The sequence below is a fragment of the Haliotis rubra genome, unplaced genomic scaffold (assembly GCF_003918875.1).
Source record: "Haliotis rubra isolate DU_JTF1 unplaced genomic scaffold, ASM391887v1 Scf483, whole genome shotgun sequence".
NCBI lineage: Eukaryota > Metazoa > Mollusca > Gastropoda > Lepetellida > Haliotidae > Haliotis > Haliotis rubra.
This window is the reverse complement of record NW_025767172.1, coordinates 304,944-328,521: the sequence shown is the minus strand read 5'-3', so window position 1 is coordinate 328,521 and position 23,578 is coordinate 304,944. Positions and strand designations below refer to the sequence as shown.

The window sequence follows — 23,578 nt, the reverse complement described above, 5'->3', positions numbered from 1 at the left end:
GGGAGGTCACTCTAATGTTTTGAGGGAAATGCCGGTTAAAAAAAGTCTGGCGGGGCTCAGCCAAGTATGGGTTCTGATCCATTATGAGTGGTAACTTGTTTCACTTTTGTATGTATTTGACTGAGTACGTGAGAAGTATCATATAACGGAAGGCCACACGCAGCTCTAAACATTTTCAGACAGTTTATTGTTACACGTACTCGAATTTGTACGTGCAGCAAATGAACGATTATTTAGTGTCTGAACCATATTATAGTACTAAGACCCCGCCAGTGACAGTATACCTTGATGCCAGTTTTAGGGTTACAAGCCCCTGTGGTTGTGAGAAAACAGCTATTTGTACTTCCATGATTCCCTTCCGCCGCGTTATATAAAAACATGATTCACGGAAGTGAACGGGCTGGACACATGGGTGAATACCTAATTAACCCTTATCCCACGAAGCTTTCTTCATATCCATTAACGCCAAGTGGGCCTGTGAGGCCCGGTCACCCCCTTTTGATTTATATCAAAGGACCTGACAGGATATTACGTTCTTCTTCACTATCACTAACACTTTCTTCAAAGGGAGGTTCGAACTCAGAATCTGATCCACTGTCAGAAGGTACTGCATCAGCACCACTACCATCATCATCTGCAGCAGCAGGTTGGAGTAAAACATCGCGAAAATTGCTTCTCAAACTTCTTTAAGTGGCATTTAGAAGCTGGTATGGTGTAACGGAACACTTTTATGGATAGACAACTTCTTTATTTCAGTGGATGCGACGTTTCGGTGTAGATCCTAGCACCGTTATCTAGCAAATGATACACAGCATCTGCACAAGGAGAAATATATACATGACGGGTATTTGGGTTTATACAATAGAAGAGGTTGATGTGTGTTGACATGAGGCTTGTTGTGATAAGAAATGATTGAAGCCAGTAGACAAATGATGGGTTATTCTTGATTAGTTAATCGTAAGCTTTAGGGATGTAATAACGTTGATCTCTGTTGATTGTCGGGTTGAGCCGTTTGATGTTTATTGCCTCTAAGAGTTCTCTTATCCCAAGGCCTACCTATGGGATCACATCTCTCCCCCATCATCAGCGAGATCTACATGACAGAACTCGAAGACAATGCCCTCCTCACCTCACCCGTCACACTAATATGCTGTTTCCGGAAAGTAGATGACACAGAAAGACCCCACCACCTTGCTTCCACGAGACCACAAAACCCTCCTGTAAGAACTTAGGGACAAAACGAGATAGGTCCGACTCTACACAAGCAGCTCACAGTTCCCCATCTTAGACTACCCTACGCCCGAGGTCCACAAAGACCCCATCAAAGCCCGTCTCCAAGTCTGTTCCAGGACCATAGTCCATTACAATACCACCAAGCATCTCGCCCGCCTTCTCGCCCCTCTAGGTAAATTAGCTAAATCCTTTATCTCGGACTCTAACGAATTCTGCAACAAGGTCAGCACCATCACCCAGCCAGGCAAAATAATTAGTTATGATGTGGTTGATCTATTCACCAATGTACGAAGAGACGAAGCCCTAGCCATCATTAGAAGAAAGGTTGAAGACATCCGCGCTAAACCTAAACACCCATCTCACAGTAGAAAGCATAATCCGCCTCCTTCATTCCTGTATAAGTTCAACATACTTCACCCGGTCTGATAAAATCTACCAACAAACCCACGGTCTACCTATGGGATCACCTCTCTCCCCCATCATCACCGAGATCTACATGACAGAACCCGAAGACAAGACCCTCCTCACCTTACCCGTCACACCAATATGCTGGTTCCGGAAAGAAGACGACACTTTTGTCATAATCAACCCCATCGATGATCCCATCTCCTTTCTAAAACACCTTAATGCCCAACATCCACGCATGAAATTCGACGTCCAAGTAAAAAAATACAACAGCAAACTCTAAACATCTGTCTACAGGAAACCAACCCGCACAGACCAATATCTTCACTTCTCATCTAATCACCCACTGCAAGTCAAGAGAGGTATAATCGCCACCCTAGCCAGAAGAAGCAAAGAACATCAGTTCCACAACCCAAGGCCTTGAAGTCGAGTTAGAACACCTTCACCATGTCTTCATAAACCTTAATCAGTACCCAGCTAATCTAGTCAACAGAACCATCAAGACCACCCTCAACCCAAAAGACAAACCACCACGTCAACAATCATCCCCGTTCATCACCAGTATACCATATGTCGATACAACCAGCCACCATATCCGCAGATTACTAAAGAAGCAAGCCAACATAGATGCTGTGTACCAGAGAGGAACATCAATTCAGCATATCCTACAAGCCAACAGTAAACCAGCTACAAGCAACAAAGAAGACCCTTCAGGCGTTGTCTACTACATTCAATGCAAATGCGGAGACTCGTACATATAAACCCAAATACCCTTCATGAATATAATGCTCCTTGTGCATATGTTGTGTATCATTTGCTTGATAACAGTGTTAGGATCTACACAGAAACGTCGCATCCACTGCAGTAAAGAATTTGTCTATTCATAAAAAGTGTTCCTCTTCTCAAACCTGCTCGACGATTCATCTTTGACTGACAGTTACTATGCAATGTATTCATAAGGAAGCTTTATCAAGTGGCGTTGACTGGAAGCTGACGGGGGTGACCGGGCCTCAGAGGCCCGGCAAAGCAGTTAATGCAATACTATTTGCTTTTTAAAATTAATGGTAATTATTTCAAAATAATTAAACTGAAACTTTTACACAGCAATCAGTATTGTAATTTTCAGGAATACATTGAATACTGAACATTTATATAAAGAAATGAAGTTTTGGCATACCATTAAAGTGCACTTCGGGCCTCAAATGACCCACTTGGTGGGATAAGGGTTAAGTATTATAATTAATACTGTTTCATTAATTTAACGAACGGCGGAGAAATTTTGGAAATACCGATAAAATATGGCGATAACTGTTCGGCTGCCAGTAGAAGTATTTTATGTCTGTTTCCTAATTTGACATAGATATGTTTCATACTTTGTGTGTGTGTGTGTGTGTGTGTGTGTGTGTTTTGTTTTTTTATTCCATTTCTTACATATATGCATATACAAGGCAGACATAAAATCTGGAAAATGTACATTTCAGTGATCAATAATTCAGTCATGTTATGCACGTCATGGATAAGTGTGATGAATACGTAAAAGTTTTAACAGATCAATTCAATTTCACTTAAATGGCACTATAGAAAATTAAAGTGATTGCTGACAACACTGTGATTGATAATTTTATGAGCGCTTCAAAGGATAATTCAGGCAGTTGTTTGATAGTTAACATCGCACTCCAGTTGGCATCCGGCGTTCTGAAAATATAATCTAGTCTGTATCCGGCGGTCGACCCAGTGATCGATGCTGTGAGCAACGTGACACATCTTCGGTGTACAGTGACACGCAATCAAGCCATCTATTATCACGCTGACGATTAAGTTGCCTGATTCGCCTCTTACGTTTCGGGGAAGGTGGAGTAGCCCACTGGTTATAAAGCGTTCGCTCGCTGCGTCGAAGACCCGGCGTTCGATTCCCCACTTGGGTAAAATGTGTATAGCCCATTTGCTGGGATATAGCTGAAAGAGATTTCCGAAAGTAATCTGGATTTTTATAGCCAGACAGTGCATGCTCTTTGCTGCACAATTTCAACTGGAAGGTGATTTCTGTTGCGTTGTGGCGATGCCTTTTTAATCCTTGTAAGAAATCTCATCAACATCAACATTTTCAGGTCAAGTCGAATTTTCACTTGTACAATTGTGTAAAATCATGTTATGAACACTTTTGTTACATATTTTGACGATTGTTTGAACGCAATAGGTAATTAATAGATTTTTGAAAATACAATACGTCTATGCGTTTCTTTTTGGGGATAGTATATTTGATGTTGGAATGAAGCTAGGACACAAAATCCCCCCTTTGAATCGTTATAACTATATATGCCTCATTCCGGATAATGATTTAATATGTATGTTTCCTTCTTTCCACTGCAAAATCCCAGCCGCATCATTAAATGGACGTTAAAGGATGCTACATGTTGTTATCCTGCCTTATGCTAGGTAAGGGACCGTTCATAATTTATGGCCGGGGTGGAGCGGGGGTGTTGATGATTTTTATGGAGAAGCATATGTACAATGTTAATGGACCCCCATGTATGTACAAAGTGACATCCCCTGCATGTGATGTACAAAATGAACGACATCCCTCCCCTTCCCATAATTTCTAAGCATATTATTTTAATATTTTGAGTACAAAATTGCTGGACCCCACCCACCCCACCCCACCCCCAGTCAATGTGTACAAAGTTGATGGCCCCTTCCTCCCCAGAACAAACTGGGTGACCCCCTTAAAATCATCATTTATTTCACCCCACCCCCACCCACCATCCCTAAATTATGAATGGTCCCTACAGGGGTTAAAACAGGGAAGGGACGGGTCGGCCCCGATTCAGCATACTGTTTCTGTGTGGGTGTCATAGCATGAAGCGCATTAGCCTGGGCGCTCACACACTTGCCTATTTCACCCCACCCCACCCCACCTCAGCTCACATCACTCCTGTTACATTAACCCGATCCCGTTAGTGGCCTCTTACGACAAGCATGGGTTACTGAAGATCAATTCTAACCCGGACCTTCACGGGTCTCGGTATCTTAGTAATTAGGTACAACGATAACACAAAATTACCCCATAACGGTAAGTCTTGCATATCCACGCATAAAGTGTGAGCGTACTTGGACCTACCTTTGCGCCTGAATCCTCCAGTGTGCATTTAGCAATACACGTACCCTCCTACAATGACTGTTTCCGTTAGTATGGGTTGAATTCAGTGGGCGTTTGATCGTCGGTGTTTACTACAAGCACACACTACACATTCATACAGAGAGACCTTACAAAAGACACCAATCCAATCTGGTGACCGACAGCTGTCACATTCATACAGAGAGACCTTACAAAAGACACCAGTCCAATCTGGTGACCCACAGCTGTCGCACAAAAATTACCTGGCCCGACATGTTGACTGAATAACACCTGTACACATTGTCCAATACCTCTGTCCCCAATCACACTGCAGGTGAAACTATATAAAATACTGATGATATCATTTCACACCGTCTGGAAACAAAGACATTGAACATGATATGTCATTGTCACAATGAGCAGTGTATTTCAAATTCAACATGTCGATGAATTGATAAGTTTACAGCTGCAACGATATACAGTTACAATTAAATATGTATTGTATCTGGACAAAAGAACTTTGTGAGACACATGTGCACATTAATGAGCATCGCTACATGCATATATTGGTTAAAGCGTTCGCTCGTCACGCCGAAGGCCCGGGTTCGATTCCCCACATGGGCACAATGTGTGAAGCCCATTTCTTGTGTCCCCTGTCGTGATATTGCTGGAATGTTGCAAAATGCGGCGTAAAACCCGACTCAATCACTCACACATGCATATATACACATGAGCATTAGTTCAGCTGTACCTGAATTCAAGCCCAATTTTTTATAATCTTGGTTCACGAGCTGCGAAGGCGCAAAGAACATTTGGGTAAAATTTCCTACTTGTACTACAGTTTTCTGAACTGATTTAAGCGATGAAAGTTGTAAAAATAACTTTTCTTGTCATGTCAAGACCTCAGACCTTCATGAAGTACACGATGACAAGTTATTGGTGTGCATGACATAGCGATGTCCTGTCGTAACAACGGGTTAACTTGAACAAAACCACACGGTTACTAGGTCGACATGTGAGGAAGTACGTGGCCTCCACAGGCCCTCGTGTCTGCGAGGATTAAAGATATTTAGAAAAATGACTTATTGTACTGTGAAGCATTTCGAATGGGGGTCATCTACATACCCTTTTTGTCGAACAATATTCTAATAATCCAAGCCTTACATTTGGAACTTTCAGGTACAGTCGAGCATGCTCTTTCTTCGAAGATTTCAAAGAGTTTCTTCAGATTCTTACTGACATGTTTGTATGTGACCAAAACGATGTCTTGTCTAGACTTAGCATATGTTTCTGACGGGTGCCACCTGTGGGGCAGGATACGCTCACCTTTTCACGAATACCTGGTATCATTACTATTTCATAGTGATTCCTAAACACATGCTCTGTCATCGTATCACATGGTGACAATCGCTGGATTGTTTGGTTCAGACCCGATTTGTTCACAAACAACATCATACAACTGTAATACTGCTGAAACAAATATCTGCTCATGATATAGGCACAACTGTACAATCAGCTCTGCTCTTGGCAGAGATGTCTTATGAATGTGGAAAGGATTTTGTCGCTTCTATTATAGAAATCTTTTTCGGTATTTGTTCATGGGAACACTTGCCTTGCAATTGCAAGTGTTTGTGATAGGTGCCACGGGTGGGCACACGTTATATCCTAATACACTGGTAACGTAACGGACGAACTATGGAAGGGTTTTGTTTCTTTTTTATTACTAAAACATGAAATTCTCAAACGTTGAGAAAGTTGAAAAATGTCCACATTTTAAAGGGGCACATTTACGTCACAATACACGAGTTTGTGAATCACGGAGCCAATCAGCATCTTCTTCTTGTACACAACTGCAACTGATGAGCCCGACACGAGGTGTCCGTCATCAACAAACAGTTCCGTCACCGAGGACACCGTCCCTTCCTTCAGTTTCACCTGCAGGATCTGAAACACGTGACAGCCAAGTCTAGGTCAAAGTCCAATGTGTGTGTTTGTTGTTTGACGCCGCGCTCAGCAATATTCCAGGGCCTAGATTTTCGAAGCTCTCTTAGCGCTAAGATTGTCGTAAGTTAATGTTAATGTATGGCACTTACGACTATCTTAGCGCTTAAAGAGCTTCGAAATTCTAGGCCCAGCTATATATATAATTGAGTCTGGATCAGACAATCTAATGAGTGACCTCATGTGCAGCTGAGATACGATGACATGTGTCAACAAAATCAGCGAGCCTGACCAGTGACCATCCGATCCCGTTAGTCGCCTCAGACAACAAGCATGGGTTGCTGAAGACCAATTCTATCACGGGTTCAACATGTGGACGTACAAGGTGTGAAAGAAAGAGTCAAAAGAACCACAACAAATGTTCAATTAACAATTGTTCTTCTTTGAAAATAGATTCCCTAGGGCCAAATTAATTTTTTTCAGGAAATGGTTTCCAAAACATCGCTTTCCACTTACTGATCTCAAGGAAATATAAACAGTCTACAAGCAACAAACTACGTATAAAAACCTCGACGTCTAAGTGACATTCGTACCTGGGATGGTGCTTCTAAAGAATGATCCACAAAGTGATGAAACAAAAGATGTCCGATAGGATGGAAGGCGATATACAAATCCCCGGATACTGGGTCCTCCATGATATTGTCAGGGAACGAGTGGAAGACATACGACTAGGAAAGAAAGGTGATGCATAAAGGTTGATAGCATTACGACATTGTCATCACATTTCTTTGTCACCGAGGGGACTTATTTATAAAACAAACATGATCAGCTCACTTCTTCATAAGAATCGTACGACTGTTTCCCTTGAAGTTTATGTTCCACTGATAGAATACTTCCTACTTTTAACTTAACGCTTAAAACGCGTCTACGTTGTTATGTTACGTGGGTTCGGCACCTTACCCAAACTATGAGGTTGGGAATGGCTCTCTGAAGTCATTGGAGTGAAAGATCATCAAAAAAAGTCTGAGGGCTGTTGAAAATGGACGTGGGCTGTCTGGCGGCAAAAAACACAACCCCGCGGCGGTTGGGTAGCCTGATAGTTAAAGCATTCGCTCGTCACGCCGAAGACCAAGGTTCGATTCTCCACATGGGTACAGTGTGTGAAGCCCATATCTGGTGTCCCCCGCCGTGATATTGCTGGAATATTGCTTAAAACGGCGTAAAACCTTACTCACTCACCCCCTTCTTTCGTGGAGTAAATAATCTAATAACCCAAGCGTTTCCCGGCGTATATGTTTTGTATATAACACGATAAAATGTTTATTATTGTTAATTTATCCGCTATACAACTGATTCATTAGCGTACCTGCTTCAAGGTTAGGGAATTATCGTTCCTTCTCTCGTAGATCTTCAAATCATGTCCCATGCTGCCTGCGACGAAGACGTACCTGAAACACAACGCTGTCGTGGTTAGAGTAGCTAGATGTATGTCTTGCAGTTGACACATATATAGTGTACATCCTATGACGTCAACGGATGACATCATGATACTATGGATGATGTCATATGTTTCCGTAATGGTGAACTAACGTGGTCAGCAAAATGTGGGATTCACACCTAAATCAAACTTGTTCTGAAGTATACTGATCAAAGTTTCAATTTGATTAACTTAGTAAAGCAATGTTATAATGTATAGCATTATTTCTGATAAGATTCAGAAGAGAACAGAGGTGAACAAGTTACTATATTTGACAAGGCGTCATGAGTAAACTGGAAATTGTAGAACAGCATTATTAAAGCCCTACAGTACAGAATGTGCCGCCTTATAGCTGGAATATTGCTGAGTGCGGCGTAAAACTAAACTCACTCACTCATCACCAATGTTATTACATAATTTCTATTCTGTCATTGTACTGCAACTAGAATATATATGTCAACTCTAATCTGCATTGTCACTGTAAACTAGTCTGTATTAAATAATTTGTATTGATGCGTGCAAATTAGTTAATGTCATATTACAATTAGTAATTGTATAATAATTCTCTTTGGCTTCCACGCTGAATTCTTCGGGTACAAATTCCTGGGTTAACTGATTGTTCCAATGTGGAAATCGACATGGATCAACATGCAATGAAGAGATAAACGGCCATTCAATGTAGTGTCATCCCACTGGACAGATTCTTGGGGAGACGATTCTGTACTGCGAGTTCCGGCACTTAAAACTATTCGAATGCTAAAACTATTTGTCTGGAGCTGTTAGAAACAACCATAGCACAAAACACTATTAACTATTTGGATAAATTTACCACGGCGAAATATGTTTGAATTGGAATATCAGTGCTGTATAAGGCTGAAGATGAACTTACTTTCCATCCCGAGACATCTGTATACCGTTTGCCACGGAGATTCCATCTGCTACTGTGCGGTATCCTTTGCCGTCATGGACGCCGACGTCAGACAAAGCCATGAGAGAAATCAGCTCCAGCAAGAGTCCAGCGTTACTTCCGAAAGTGTGGGAGTTAGTGAAGTAGAAGCTGTCATCACCGGTGGCAACGACGTCGTTCATTCTGGCAAGAAACATTACAGCGCCGATAAGTAAGTTCAGTATGGGGAATGTCCTTGATTTCATCAAGTGGTCTGAGGGGCGATGAGGTAGCCTAAAGCTTCGCTCGTCACGCCAAGACCCGGGTTCGATTCCCCACATGAGTACAATGTGTGAAGCCCATTTCTGGTGTCCCCGCCATGCTATTGATGGAATATTGCTAAAAGCGGGATAAAACTAAACTGACTCACTGACTCACTCATCAAGTGGTCTTTTAGTCTTTGAGTTCATTGTATAGCATCCCTGAGTTCAAAGGACTTTTAAGTTAATGTTAATTAGTTACTTACGACTATCTTAGCGCCCAAAGGCATTAATTCGCAAATTCGCAGAGTTGCGTCGCTTGACCGTGGCAGGAACATATGGTCATGTGTTCAAGTCCCAGAGTGGCTCGTGGGTTTCATCAAAGTGGTAAGCGTCCACGAACAGTATCAGCTTTCCTCCAACTACAAGCTGACACGCAGTGATCAAGCGGTGACCAAACATCATCACTGGTGGCAATGAGCAAATCTCTCTCTTTCTTAACTGTTCTCAAGACGTAAGACTCAATCACAAACTCACCAACTATATATAAAACTTTCAACATACTTTTTAATTGTTGGATCTCCAAAGTAGGATTTCAGATGTTGAAGAGACAGCTTGGCCACAGACACCAGGAATTTCTCTATTTTCTCCTCTCCATCTCTCTCGTGATTAACAGCATACAGATACAATTTTCCTAAGAACAATATTTCATAAGATCATTCCTCACACATTTCCTTCACAGTGTGTCACACTGACACATCAAAGCTGGATATAATGTTTAACTTACATATGTAGATCTCCACATCGAATACAATCAAATGCCCCTTCTCCCTGCAAAACAGTATCATTCAATAAGCCATACGCTTTTGACACTGGTCTCTCATAACCTTTCTTACCTGTGGAAGGAATTCAACCTTCTTTGAAATACAGACCCAGTAAGAACTGTAAGTGTCTCTAAAAAATGATAAGAAATGGAAGTGTCTTCCGATGAAAATTGAAATTATCTGTTAAGAACCGAAAACGTCTCTGGGGACCCGATAAGAAATACAAGAGTCGCTTATGGACTAGTATATATAAGAACTAACATTTGTTCCTATCTCCTGATAACACCTCTACGTATCTCTGAAGTTCCTGGGAACACAGGAACTAGTGTCTTTGAAGAACTGATAAAAATAGAAACTGAAAACATCACTGATGCCTTGCCAACACCTGTCCACCCACCTGTTTTCTTGTCTTCCCACACACTAATACCATGGGGCTGAAACCTCTCCTTGTCGAACTCCTTGGTGGAAGTGAGACTCATCTCCTGGACCTCCTTCTTGGGTTTGTTCATGTCGAACAGATAGATTCTGCCCGTGCCATTGTTCTCGGAGTAGAACTTGTCATAGGCTGGTGAGTTTTCTTGAATCCGAAATCCCTGGAAACGTTCATATTGCTTTCATTTTGCATCAACACAGCCATGCTCGCTCATTACAGTCGCCGCCACACTCATACCTTGACTACCTGGATTGGGGTCACAAAGAACTGCTTTCCCAAGTATTTAATTCAAACAAGTTGATCGTAAAAGAGAATAAATCTTGGAAAATAACAAAAGCTTTAAAAACATATGCGTGTCATCTTCTGGTTCATCATCCAGACCTCGTTTTTTTCCAGCTGGACAAATGTGACTACCTAAGCGGCTTGGGTTCACAAAAAACTGTTTTCCATTATGTACAAGTTTTTAATAAAACCAATTTGATCGTTGAAAAGAATATATCTTGGGAAATAACAAAAACTAAACAAAAATCTTCTGCGTCACCATCCATTCCAGACCTCGTTTTTTTCCAACCGGACCATTGTGGTCATCAGGGTGTTCTGTAATACTGCAGGGTCTGACGCATATATCTCGTATATCTAACATCTCCGTGACGTGAGTCACGTGACTACGTTGTGAGCTGGTTGTAACGCATTTCACTTTCACATTATATAGGGAGTGCTCTTGTTCACCGTAGATTCTTATACGGTTTGTGTAGCCACATCGTTTCTTCAAAGGCTGATTAATAAGATGGTATATTTAAATTTCGAAGGTGGTTACTTGCATTAATTTCACGACATTTTCCTTCCAAGATTTACACTTACTGATGAAATGAACACGGTACCATTGTCCATCAAGTGCATGTCTTCAGAGCCGATACCTGAAATGATAATAAAAGACAATATAACATCTAGTCAGTGGAAGCCCGGCGTTGGCACTAACACAGTATCTCAAGCAAGATGATGGCGTTGGTCGGTTCCCTTATTACCATCTTCGTCATGCCTGGGACAGCAGTCCATCTTTGGTACAACCCTGAATATGTATAGGGCTTCAGGGAAATGACAATTACACATACGCCCATATACAGCCTAAGATGCATCCAAGCCAAAAAACTTGCCCGTTTTTATGAAACCAAAGTGATTGTGTATATCATTGAATTTTCTTTCACTTTTGACAGTAATGCGATTTACGATACCCATGAAATACATGGCAAATATGCGGGCCTCGACCTGCATCCCAAGTACACCGTTGTCAGGCTCCCCAGTGTTCTCGGTGCCCTTGACTTGGTACCTCTTGACCTCTTGACGCAGATCAGGAGAGTGCTCTGGTTCGGTGGCACAGTCCTTCTAACACACTGGGTAATGCAGAAGGCTGTAGTGTCTACATATTCTCCGGAAAGTTCTTGATTTGTTCGACCAGATGTCTCTGGGAGAAGTCACAATGGCTGTCTGGGCTGCGTGTAGAGGGGACAAGGGTACCAAAGCTGATGATCAGCCGAACGAGTCCGACTGTGCCAGGACCTCCCAACTTCTCTATGCGGCATGCGGCGGGCAGGTGGTGTTGTCATTGTCGACTCCTCAGGAAGAGGAACTGTTTGTACCCCGAGCTGCCTGGAGCTTGGTGTGATGAGACAAGCGTGTAAAAGTAGGATACAATAGCTTACCCATTCCTTGAACCTGGTGGCATGGTCCAGGGTAGTGGTTGAAGATGTGTTTGTGGTAATCCAGCTTGGAACTAAAACATACACAAAAAAGGAGTGAATAGTGCTCAGTTTCCACAAGTGGAAAATATGTATTCGACCCAGTCTTTGTGGAGTGATTGTGTAGGGCTTAGGATATTATTTTTGTCACTAAGAGTCAGTTTAATGTGTTGGGAAAACTACCATCGCCTGTTAAAAGAGGTCATGCGTCACTTTCTGTGATTGCATTACTCTCGTTCTTCATCGCAGAAGCATTTTGATGGAATTTGTGTGTTTGTTTGAACAAGAACACCTGGTGTCATCCCCGATCTGCCAGTTGTCCACTTATATTTCACCAAAATTTATCCTTTACGCCCAAGGAAATCTCTTATCTGTTTGGCAAGTAAAAAAGACTTTGTATTATCCGGAGTTAATGTTGAATATATACTCATAGAAACAAATAAACAAATGAAAGTACAAGTGTTCCTTTATTTATTTCCAGAATTTCACCCACAGTGCAATACATACCTTGTGAAGAAACCTGGAAAAGAATAAAGGAACACTTGTTCTTTCATGTGTTCCCTTATTTGTTTCCATGAGTATATACAATCATTGTCGCAGTGCTGACATTAATTTATGAGATGGTTGCCAGGTTGATTCCCTTCAGTGAAACACAACGTTATGGATCAGTACTAACTAGTCATTTAATCCAGGATTAAAGCTCCGTCGATGATGACATCTTGGCACAGACTGGGGAAGTAACTCTGCACAGTTAAATGCGGCACCCAACTCACTGGAAATATTTGGCAGTGAGGCACATGCTAACCCATTTCGCTAACCCATGGTGGTATAATTCGGACTAGTTAAGCGACATCAAAGCCATTTGATAGTTGGGGGCGTGCCTAGGTTGGCCGTCAACTTCGGTGTGATCGGCTGCCGTTGTAACAACACCCACACGACAATGAAGTATCCTATAATCTAAATGCTCTGAAGGTTGTCCTTTGCCATTTGTAGGATAGGTGGGCTCCTCGTTAACTCTGGCTTCAAATGTGATGTCTCTGTAGTGTGGATGGAGGTTTGATATGGACAGCTTGAAGAGTGAGTGAGTATGGTTTAACGCCGCAGTGTTGCTGCAATATCACGGCGGTGGACACCAGAAATGAGCTTCATACATTGTGCCCATGTGGGCAATCGAACCCGGGGACTTTGGCCTGACGAGCGAACGCTTTAACCAGTACGCTACCCCAACGCCCCGTCACTATATGGCTGGAATAATGCCAATGTGACGTAAAGCCGAACTCAACTTAACCCCACCGCCCGACAGCTCGAGAAATACTTACCAGAGCTTTACGGCGTGTTGAAGCACCAGCAGCGCCAGTACACTGATCACTATAGTCTTCATGTACATCTTGAACCTGGAAGAAAAGACGTTTCTGTTCAACCGCGCATACATGTCATAATACCAGTTTAGCTGTCCTGTGTATACAGTTTTGTAAGCCAAAACAGGAAGTGGTTTCGTTGGGTCCGCCATTTTGTTTTCATAAAACCGGAGGTTTTCTTTTTGTATCCGGATCCTTTTTCTGCTATTACTTTCTGTGAAATAAAGTATAGGATTTAGGGTTAAGTGACTGAAGGTGAGGCTGATATAGCGTTTTCACAATATGTTCGATTTGTTGCTTTGAAAGAGTTATGCGTGGTACATTAGTTTTTTTACCTTAGTTTTTTACTCATAACTGAAAATATATTATGAACAACGGAGGGGATGCTATAACAGCAGCTATGTGTAGTCAACACTGGATGTTACTCAGAGTACAATATGACAATCACTGATTGGATGGATTGGTCAGGCTCGCTGACTTGGTTTACACATGGCATCGTATCACAGTTGCGTGGATCGATACTCGTGATCTTGATCACTGGATTGTCTGTTCCAGACTCGATTATTTACAGACCGCCGCCGTGCAGCTTGAATATTGCTGAGTGCGACGTTAAACAACAAACAAATTGTTGCAAACTTATCATTTGCATCCTGCCATCATACAACTGGAATATTGCTGAGGGCGACCTTGATCATTTTTATTGATATTCCTGTTCCATGTCATGTGTCTTTTAACAGTCTAATATGCAGAAAAAAGATCTATCGTTTCAGGTTTTTCACATTAGTGTATAGTCCCATTGGTCACCCAAGATAGCACACCTGGCAACTAATTGCATGATGTCCGCCATACTTTAAAAAAGTAATTTAGTTAGCCAATAATGAGCAATCAATCAATGTATTGGCGGTTAATCCTTTGAAAGAAGGACGTTATTTTTACAAAGAGACTTTACGACAGGGTGTATTCAGTATAGATTAGTAAATCTACATAAATAAACACTACCTTTTGATAAATCCGCTGTGCAGGATAAAAGCAATTAATCAATCAGCGTGTTATAGGTTAATCCTTTGATCGATGTTTGTTTTGTAACTCATCTGATAATTCCTCTTACTGCACTTCCATGCGTATATTACATAAGATGTAATACATTTGCCACATCAGACCTCAATTTATAATGATGAGTATTTACTCCAGACACAAGAAATGCCAAATGGGAACCTTTGTCGGGTAATCTGAGTGGTGTTATCACTAATTATATCTGTTATAAATTCATTAACTGACCATCAAGTGAATGATGACAAATAACATGTGTAGGTTTACCATCAAACAAGGGTTACGGCAAGAGAGTAGTAATCGCTGTATTACATGCAAGTTTGATTGCCTGAAAAATAAAATTATGGGCCGACACTGTTTCGAGGATACTGTCGTAACTGGCGTTTGGGCTTCAGTTAACCCTACCCAAGTTACCTATTAATTATGGCCGTTCCACATTGTTCGGGGAGATGGTAGCTCTGGCGCTCCACTCGCTCGGTCCGTTGCCGGATGATAGGCTCCTACCACACAGGCAACTGAGTGACGTGGACTGGCTTCGGTCACTTAAAAGCGCGCACCACTCGCTCAGTGCCAAACCTATCTTTTTATATGGTTCGAGCCTGGCCGGATCCTGATCACATGTTTCAACCCATCGTTTTGATTCGTTAATCCTGTATCCGTCCCAGCACTCATGAATATTATGATTGGAAAATTATCGGTAAATACAGTTCGGTAACTCCCCCAGTTTTTATTGATCTGTTATTGGGTTCTGTCTCAAGCGACGTATATATTTCTAACTTACGACTAAACGCCATTTTCTTAGACTTTGTCTCCCCCCAGTGTCTAGACGTTATCCATCATGAGCCAAACTGCAAATCTACACACGGAGTCTGATGTAATTCTCTTACTGATTTAGGGATGCATTTTTTACCTTATAACAATACGAACGGAAGTTATAGAAATATATATAAGCATTTGCTGTGTACTTAGTTAAAAACTGTATATACCTATACAGTACCTAAGTAAAATTTCAGATTTGCAATGGCAAAGACGGGTTGTTTAGTTTATGGATTCAAATATATCAAATGTGTTTTTTTTAATATCATAGCATACGTAATAGACATCATATATAAATATCGAGGTGAAAAACACAGAAATAGGATCAAATTGGATCAGTCACTTTACTACGATCCAAACATTTGAAAATCTGAAAAAGCCTACACTGCTGGGATACTTTATTACAATCCGACAAGAACTACCAGGGATATTTTTCAAATAACGGCATCTGATGGGCATCCACCCTTCCCACTGATTAGGTTAAAGAAAATTCTGCCAAGATGGGCAGTAGCCCAGTCCGTCACGGTCGAGGGAGCAGGGGCTGACCAGTTTGCGGCTAGGTTTCGTAATTAGACTGTTGGCTGGAAACAATAATCGCTCTGGATCAGTGGCCCGCAGTGGGAACCAACTCCCGCACAACGGTCCACGTGACCACCACCTAGCCAGAGTGGTTTTGCCAAAGAGCCAGCTGCATGACCATACCGTTTTCATTCAGTGTCGCGCGAACTATGGATTATGGACTATCTGTATAATCGAGTCTGTTACTGTCGTCAACGGAGACGGTAATGTCGTAAAAGTTTCTCCGGAAGTTATTTCCGGGTTCATTTAGACGCACAAATGTAGTTTTGAGAGTTTAAGGTACTTTACAGTATACGTAAATGAACTTGCATGCAAAGGTGTGTCGAAAATTATCCAATCAGCACTACTTGAGGCGTTTCAAAATGCATTGCACGTGTCACTGTCAGTAGGCGATACATGATTATGACGATTCATTTTGTGTAAGCGTATAGATGCCAAGATAGACAGCACAGGCAGAAATGGAACACCGTTTCAGACTGCTGAATACACCAGCTTACATCCTATCAAACTCTGCTTCAATTAAACATTCGTTAGTGGGTCTCCGGGTGCCAATCCCAGACAAATTCCCCTGCACTTCCCCACAACACACAGACTCACACCATACCTTTCGCTTAGTTCATTATAAGTATAAGCACCTACCAGTGATAGAAAGGTCCTCCTAGCTATAAATCCCAGAGGAAGTGTTTCGTTGTGTCATGCTAAGGCGAAAACGCCGTACCCTGGCCCCTACAAGTAGATTGAGTGGCCGTGGTCGTTTGTAAACTGCAAATCATCATGGGACCTCAAATCCTTTGATGACTCGACAAAACACCATTCAGACAATATACCCGCGGAGATAGACTAACGCTTAGTCTCTGAATATGTGTAATCATTCTGATAGTAACATTTAAATTGAAAATGAGCCTGCAGTGAGATGAGAATTCAGATAGACTTATTTTATTTAGGGCTTTAGCATTACAGGCAGGGCGAGGCAGTAGGTAGCCTTGCTCAGAGGCTGTACTGAATGAGCACTGAGCACATGGATGTATAGTAATGCTATTCTTTGAAGAGGCAATTTTTAAGTCTTTACAAGCGGACAGTTTAAGGACCCCAGTCTGTAATTCATTTTTTCAGAAATCATCATTTAAACTATTAATTTTTACCTTAGAGACTTGTGCAAGTCTAGGCAGTAGGGAAAATAATGTGGTTCAGGGACTGTGAGACAGACTACCCCTGGGACTGCGTTAAGCGACAATCATGGTACCACTACAAGCCGCAAAACTCGACCCGCTCATGACGTTAGTGGCACAGCTAAGAATCAACTCTCCTGTATTTTGTCGACTTCGTATGGGTCCGAATTACGGCCGTTTCACTCTTTTGCTTGCTACAAGAGTACATTTTCTATCGGATGGTCGGGCTCTGTGACGTTTTTGATTACTCTGTGACGCAGTTGATTACTCGATTACCCTGTGACGTGGTTGATTACTCTGTAACGTGGTTTAATACTCTGTAACATGGTTGCTTACTCGATGACGGTTGCAGTTACTTTGATAGCATGAATCGATGCTCATTATTTCAGTCATTGGTTCAATTGAACCAAGCAGGAAACAAAACCTATCATATTCTAACGTCTGTCGCTGCACATGACGCCGACTAAGATCGAACCACCGACAGACGCTGTCTATCGAAGACCAGGGATTAGATCTCTCCTACTATCGGTTTATATCAATATTTGTATACCACAAAAAGTCACAGACAAATCAAACTTTGCATTACCGTTTACCTTGATATCAGCACGTATACGTTTTCGGAACCTGTTTTATCATTTCTGTGCCTAGTTCTCGAATGAGTCCCAGTTGTGCTGATTCATTGCTGTACACTTATCAGTTGTCTTATTTATATCGTATAGGGTCGAGATGACCTTGTCATCGTTTCCTTTCAACAAATAAGAAACGGTTGTACCCCATGCACGTCCGTCCCACGCGGGTAAAGATGCGGGTGAAAGTTCAAGGTTAGAGCAGGTCCCCACTCACCAGCAGCCTATTCTGTCCTGTGAGTTGCCTACATGATCAGATGATGTCAGTCATATGTTTGTCTGGTACACATTCTATGGGCCTATAGTCCGTTTGGATCAAAAGCGGACCGATGAATTGCAATGCAACTCGAAAACTAAAAAACATATAATACTCAATGAAACGCTGATCATAATCAAAACATCAGACCAACTCTGTGGTTTGTTTGCAGAATTTATGTTCTAAAATTACCAAAGTTGTTTAACGAACTAAAATTAAAATTTTGACACTGTTCACTATATGTTACGAGGGAGGAGTGCAGAGAAAGGGACATCCAGGTGTTAGAGAAGCACGTGCACAAGTGCCCACCAAGTTATTGATTCATTAACCTGTGCTGTGCCATCTCCATCCTTTCTCGCACACATGGCTGTCTCTTTCTCTGCACTCCTCCCTCGTAACAAATAGTGAACTGTGTCCAAATTTTAATGATAGCTTGTTAAACAACTTTTTAATTTTTAGGATATAAATTCTGCAAAAACCTCACAGAGTTGGTCGGACGTTTTAATTATGATCAGCGTTTCATTGAGTATTATATGTTTATTAGTTTTCGAGTTAGATTGCAATTTATGGGTCCGATTTTGAGCCAAACGGACTATAGACCGCCGTCACATACCTGTGTTAGATCGGAATAATGCTCAATGATGAAACAACCTTGTCTTGAGTCAATGGCTTCTGTTAGGTTATTTTCAAGTAGACATGTACGTGTGCACTCGGTATCACCCTGAACGCGACTGGCGTCTAACGGTCTTTTCCAACAGCCGATATACGTCACATCTGCATCAATTACGTGACATATACCGTCACACATACCGTCTCATAGTCCCTGAACCGCATTATTTTCCCACCAGGTTACCCCGCCGCCCCTTCATACTGAGAGTGTAGAGAATCACAGATATGGGACGTAGAGAAGCGTGTGATTTACTTCTGCGTACACCCGTGCCCATGGTGTCAATATCTGGGTTGTCTTGTGGAGATGCGGTTATTTACAGACGGTCACCATATAACTGGAATTAGCTGAGCGAAACGCCAAACAACAAACAAATATAACAATCAAACATCCGAGTCAGTGAGTGAGTTTAGTTTTAAGCCGCTTTTAGCAGTGTTACAGCAATATCAAGGCGAGGACACCAGAAATGGGCTTCACCCATTGTACCCATGTGGGGAATCGAACCCGGCTTTTCGGCGTGACTAGCGAAAGCTTTATCCACTAGGCTACCCCACTGCTCCACCTGTGAAGATGCTACAATACATCTATGGTCATTACCTTACTGACAAAGGAACCATGGATCATGTAATATATGTTAACTTATATCTGTCATGTGGGATAGTTGCTGTTTCGGGTTTCGGCGTGACGAGCGAACGCTTTAACCACCCCACCGCCCCAAACGTCCGGGTGAATGAGGACGGGTGTCACTGTTTGAAAGGTCATTGTAAAAGTGCAAATGGCAGAGAATACATTTCTCAGGACCATTTGCTATCATTCATAGTTGCCAGTAAAAGGAAATACTTGACTTAGAGGATGGGAGCTGAAGCTTCGTAATGTTGATGATGGTGAGAAAACCCTTCACTGGTCCCGGAGGGATGACGCGGAGAGCCCTTCGATGGGTGACCGTGTGTGACAGCTTGACTCCTGAAAGTTTCTTGGACATCAGTCCTGCCCCACAACGAAGCACATGTTATCCATGTGGTCTCACCTTAGGCAAGTGAGTTAGTTCAAAATTGCCTCTGTTCACCCAGCAGAAAATGGGTACCCGGTGAAATAAGTCATGAGACTATCAACCTTCTAGCGCCTTACAGGCAGCTAGGGTTATCCAGAGTAATAATGATCAGATTGTGCGCCTTGAGTAGGATATCTAGCCTGGAAAAGGCATGTTATAGATATTCTCATTATTATTACATCATCTTGGTTATGTGTGTTGGCTCCTAGGGCCTGGTTGACAACCGTAGAGGATACATAGTAGAATACCGGTGATGACTGCCGATTGAAAAGGAGACAGTTTTTTTTATTTACGTCTGAGTAGAGGTACTGATGTATCAAAATTGTATCATGACAATGTATAAATATTTGATGACGATCGGTACAGTAACCTTGGTGATGTATCAATATTTGATGACGATCGGTACAGTGACCTTGGTGATGTATCAATATTTGATGAGGATGGGTACAGTTACCTTGGTGATGTATCAATATTTGATGACGATGTGTACAGCTACCTTGGTGATGTATCAATATTTGATGATGATCGGTACAGTTACCTTGGTGATGTATCAATATTTGATGACGATCGGTACAGTAATCTTGGTGATGTATCAATATTTGATGACGACGGGTACAATAACCTTCGGGATGTATCAATATTTGATGACGATCGGTACAGTTACTTTGGTGATGTATCAATATTTGATGACGATCGGTACAGTGACCTTGGTGATGTATGAATATTTGATGACGATCGGTACAGTGACCTTGGTGATGTATCAATATTTGATGAGGATGGGTACAGTTACCTTGGTGATGTATGAATATTTGATGACGATGGGTACAGTGACCTTGGTGATGTATCAATATTTGATGAGGATGGGTGCAGTTACCTTGGTGATGTATCAATATTTGATGACGATCGGTACAGTGACCTTGGTGATGTATCAATATTTGATGACGATGGGTACAGTTACCTTGGTGATGTATCAATATTTGATGACGATCGGTACAGTAACCTTGGTGATGTATCAATATTTGATGAGGACGGGTACAATAACCTTCGGGATGTATCAATATTTGATGAGGATGGGTACAGTTACTTTGGTGATGTATCAATATTTGATGAGGATGGGTACAGTTACCTTGGTGATGTATCAATATTTGATGACGATGGGTACAGTGACCTTGGTGATGTATGAATATTTGATGACGATGGGTACAGTTACCTTGGTGATGTATCAATATTTGATGACGATCGGTACAGTAACCTTGGTGATGTATGAATATTTGATGAGGATGGGTACAGTAACCTTTGTGATGTATGAATATTTGATGACGATGGGTACAGTAACCTTGGTGATGTATCAATATTTGATGACGATGGGTACAGTAACTATGGTGATGTATGAATATTTGATGACGATGGGTACAGTAACCTTTGTGATGTATCAATACTTGATGACGATGGGTACAGTAACCTTTGTGATGTATGAATATTTGATGACGATGGGTACAGTAACCTTGGTGATGTATGAATATTTGATGAGGATGGGTACAGTAACCTTGGTGATGTATGAATATTTGATGACGACGGGTACAGTAACCTTTGTGATGTATTAATATTTGATGAGGATGGGTACAGTAACCTTTGTGATCTATGAATATTTGATGAGAATGGGTACAGTAACCTTGGTGATGTATCAATACTTGATGACGATTGGTACAGTAACCTTGGTGATGTATGAATATTTGATGACGATGGGTACAGTAACCTTTGTGATGTATGAATATTTGATGACGATGGGTACAGTAACCTTGGTGATGTATCAATATTTGATGACGATGGGTACAGTAACTATGGTGATGTATGAATATTTGATGACGATGGGTACAGTAACCTTGGTGATGTATCAATACTTGATGTGGATGGGTACAGTAACCTTTGTGATGTATGAATATTTGATGACGATGGGTACAGTAACCTTGGTGATGTATGAATATTTGATGAGGATGGGTACAGTAACCTTGGTGATGTATGAATATTTGATGACGACGGGTACAGTAACCTTTGTGATGTATTAATATTTGATGAGGATGGGTACAGTAACCTTTGTGATGTATGAATATTTGATGAGAATGGGTACAGTAACCTTGGTGATGTATCAATACTTGATGACGATTGGTACAGTAACCTTGGTGATGTATGAATATTTGATGACGATGGGTACAGTAACCTTTGTTATGTATGAATATTTGATGACGATGGGTACAGTAACCTTGGTGATGTATCAATACTTGATGACGATGGGTACAGTAACCTTTGTGATGTATGAATATTTGATGACGATGGGTACAGTAACCTTGGTGATGTATGAATATTTGATGAGGATGGGTACAGTAACCTTGGTGATGTATGAATATTTGATGACGACGGGTACAGTAACCTTTGTGATGTATTAATATTTGATGAGGATGGGTACAGTAACCTTTGTGATGTATGAATATTTGATGAGAATGGGTACAGTAACCTTGGTGATGTATCAATACTTGATGACGATTGGTACAATAACAGCAACCTTGGTGATGTATGAATATTTGATGACGATGGGTACAGTAACCTTTGTGATGTATGAATATTTGATGACGATGGGTACAGTAACCTTGGTGATGTATCAATATTTGATGACGATGGTGTACAGTAACTATGGTGATGTATGAATATTTGATGACGATGGGTACAGTAACCTTGGTGATGTATCAATACTTGATGACGATGGGTACAGTAACCTTTGTGATGTATGAATATTTGATGACGATGGGTACAGTAACCTTGGTGATGTATGAATATTTGATGAGGATGGGTACAGTAACCTTGGTGATGTATGAATATTTGATGACGACGGGTACAGTAACCTTTGTGATGTATTAATATTTGATGAGGATGGGTACAGTAACCTTTGTGATGTATGAATATTTGATGAGAATGGGTACAGTAACCTTGGTGATGTATCAATACTTGATGACGATTGGTACAGTAACCTTGGTGATGTATGAATATTTGATGACGATGGGTACAGTAACCTTTGTTATGTATGAATATTTGATGACGATGGGTACAGTAACCTTGGTGATATCAATACTTGATGACGATGGGTACAGTAACCTTTGTGATGTGAATATTTGATGACGATGGGTGCAGTAACCTTGGTGATGTATGAATATTGATGAGGGATGGGTACAGTAACCTTGGTGATGTATGAATATTTGATGACGACGGGTACAGTAACCTTTGTGATGTATTAATATTTGATGAGGATGGGTACAGTAACCTTTGTGATGTATGAATATTTGATGAGAATGGGTACAGTAACCTTGGTGATGTATCAATACTTGATGACGATTGGTACAGTAACCTTTGTGATGTATGAATATTTGATGACGATGGGTACAGTAACCTTTGTGATGTATGAATATTTGATGACTATGGGTACAATAACCTTTGTGATGTATGAATATTTGATGTGGATGGGTACAGTAACCTTGGTGATGTATCAATACTTGATGATGATTGGTACAGTAACCTTTGTGATGTATGAATATTTGATGACGATGGGTACAGTAACCTTTGTGATGTATGAATATTTGATGACGATGGGTACAATAACCTTTGTGATGTATTAATATTTGATGAGAATGGGTACAGTAACCTTGG

The 23,578-nt window shown here is 41.3% G+C and overlaps 1 protein-coding gene across 1 annotated transcript; it reads right to left on the bottom strand.

Annotated features, from left to right (window-relative positions):
• Positions 1-6,454: 6,454 nt before the first annotated feature.
• On the bottom strand, positions 6,455-17,896 carry LOC124291143 (serum paraoxonase/arylesterase 1-like). The gene is made up of 10 exons (XM_046728062.1): positions 17,876-17,896; positions 13,630-13,704; positions 12,275-12,345; positions 11,436-11,491; positions 10,539-10,734; positions 9,882-10,011; positions 9,061-9,261; positions 8,061-8,142; positions 7,288-7,422; positions 6,455-6,697 (listed from the first exon to the last, which is right to left on the bottom strand). The coding sequence occupies exons 2-10, from the start codon at positions 13,695-13,697 to the stop codon at positions 6,527-6,529; spliced, it is 1,110 nt and encodes a 369-aa protein (XP_046584018.1). The 5' UTR covers positions 13,698-13,704; positions 17,876-17,896; the 3' UTR covers positions 6,455-6,526.
• Between the last annotated feature and the right edge of the window lie 5,682 nt (positions 17,897-23,578).

What these genes read in the sequence shown, in the direction of transcription:
- LOC124291143 (XM_046728062.1), bottom strand. Translation starts at nt 13,697, where the DNA reads ATGTACATGAAGACTATAGTGATCAGTGTACTGGCGCTGCTGGTGCTT. An exon ending in GGAGATCCAACAATTAAAAA is followed by an intron (nt 9,262 to 9,881) that starts GTATGTTGAAAG and finishes GTTTCTTGCCAG; the next exon opens with AATGAACGACGTCGTTGCCA. An exon ending in ATTCCCTAACCTTGAAGCAG is followed by an intron (nt 7,423 to 8,060) that starts GTACGCTAATGA and finishes TTTCTTTCCTAG; the next exon opens with TCGTATGTCTTCCACTCGTT.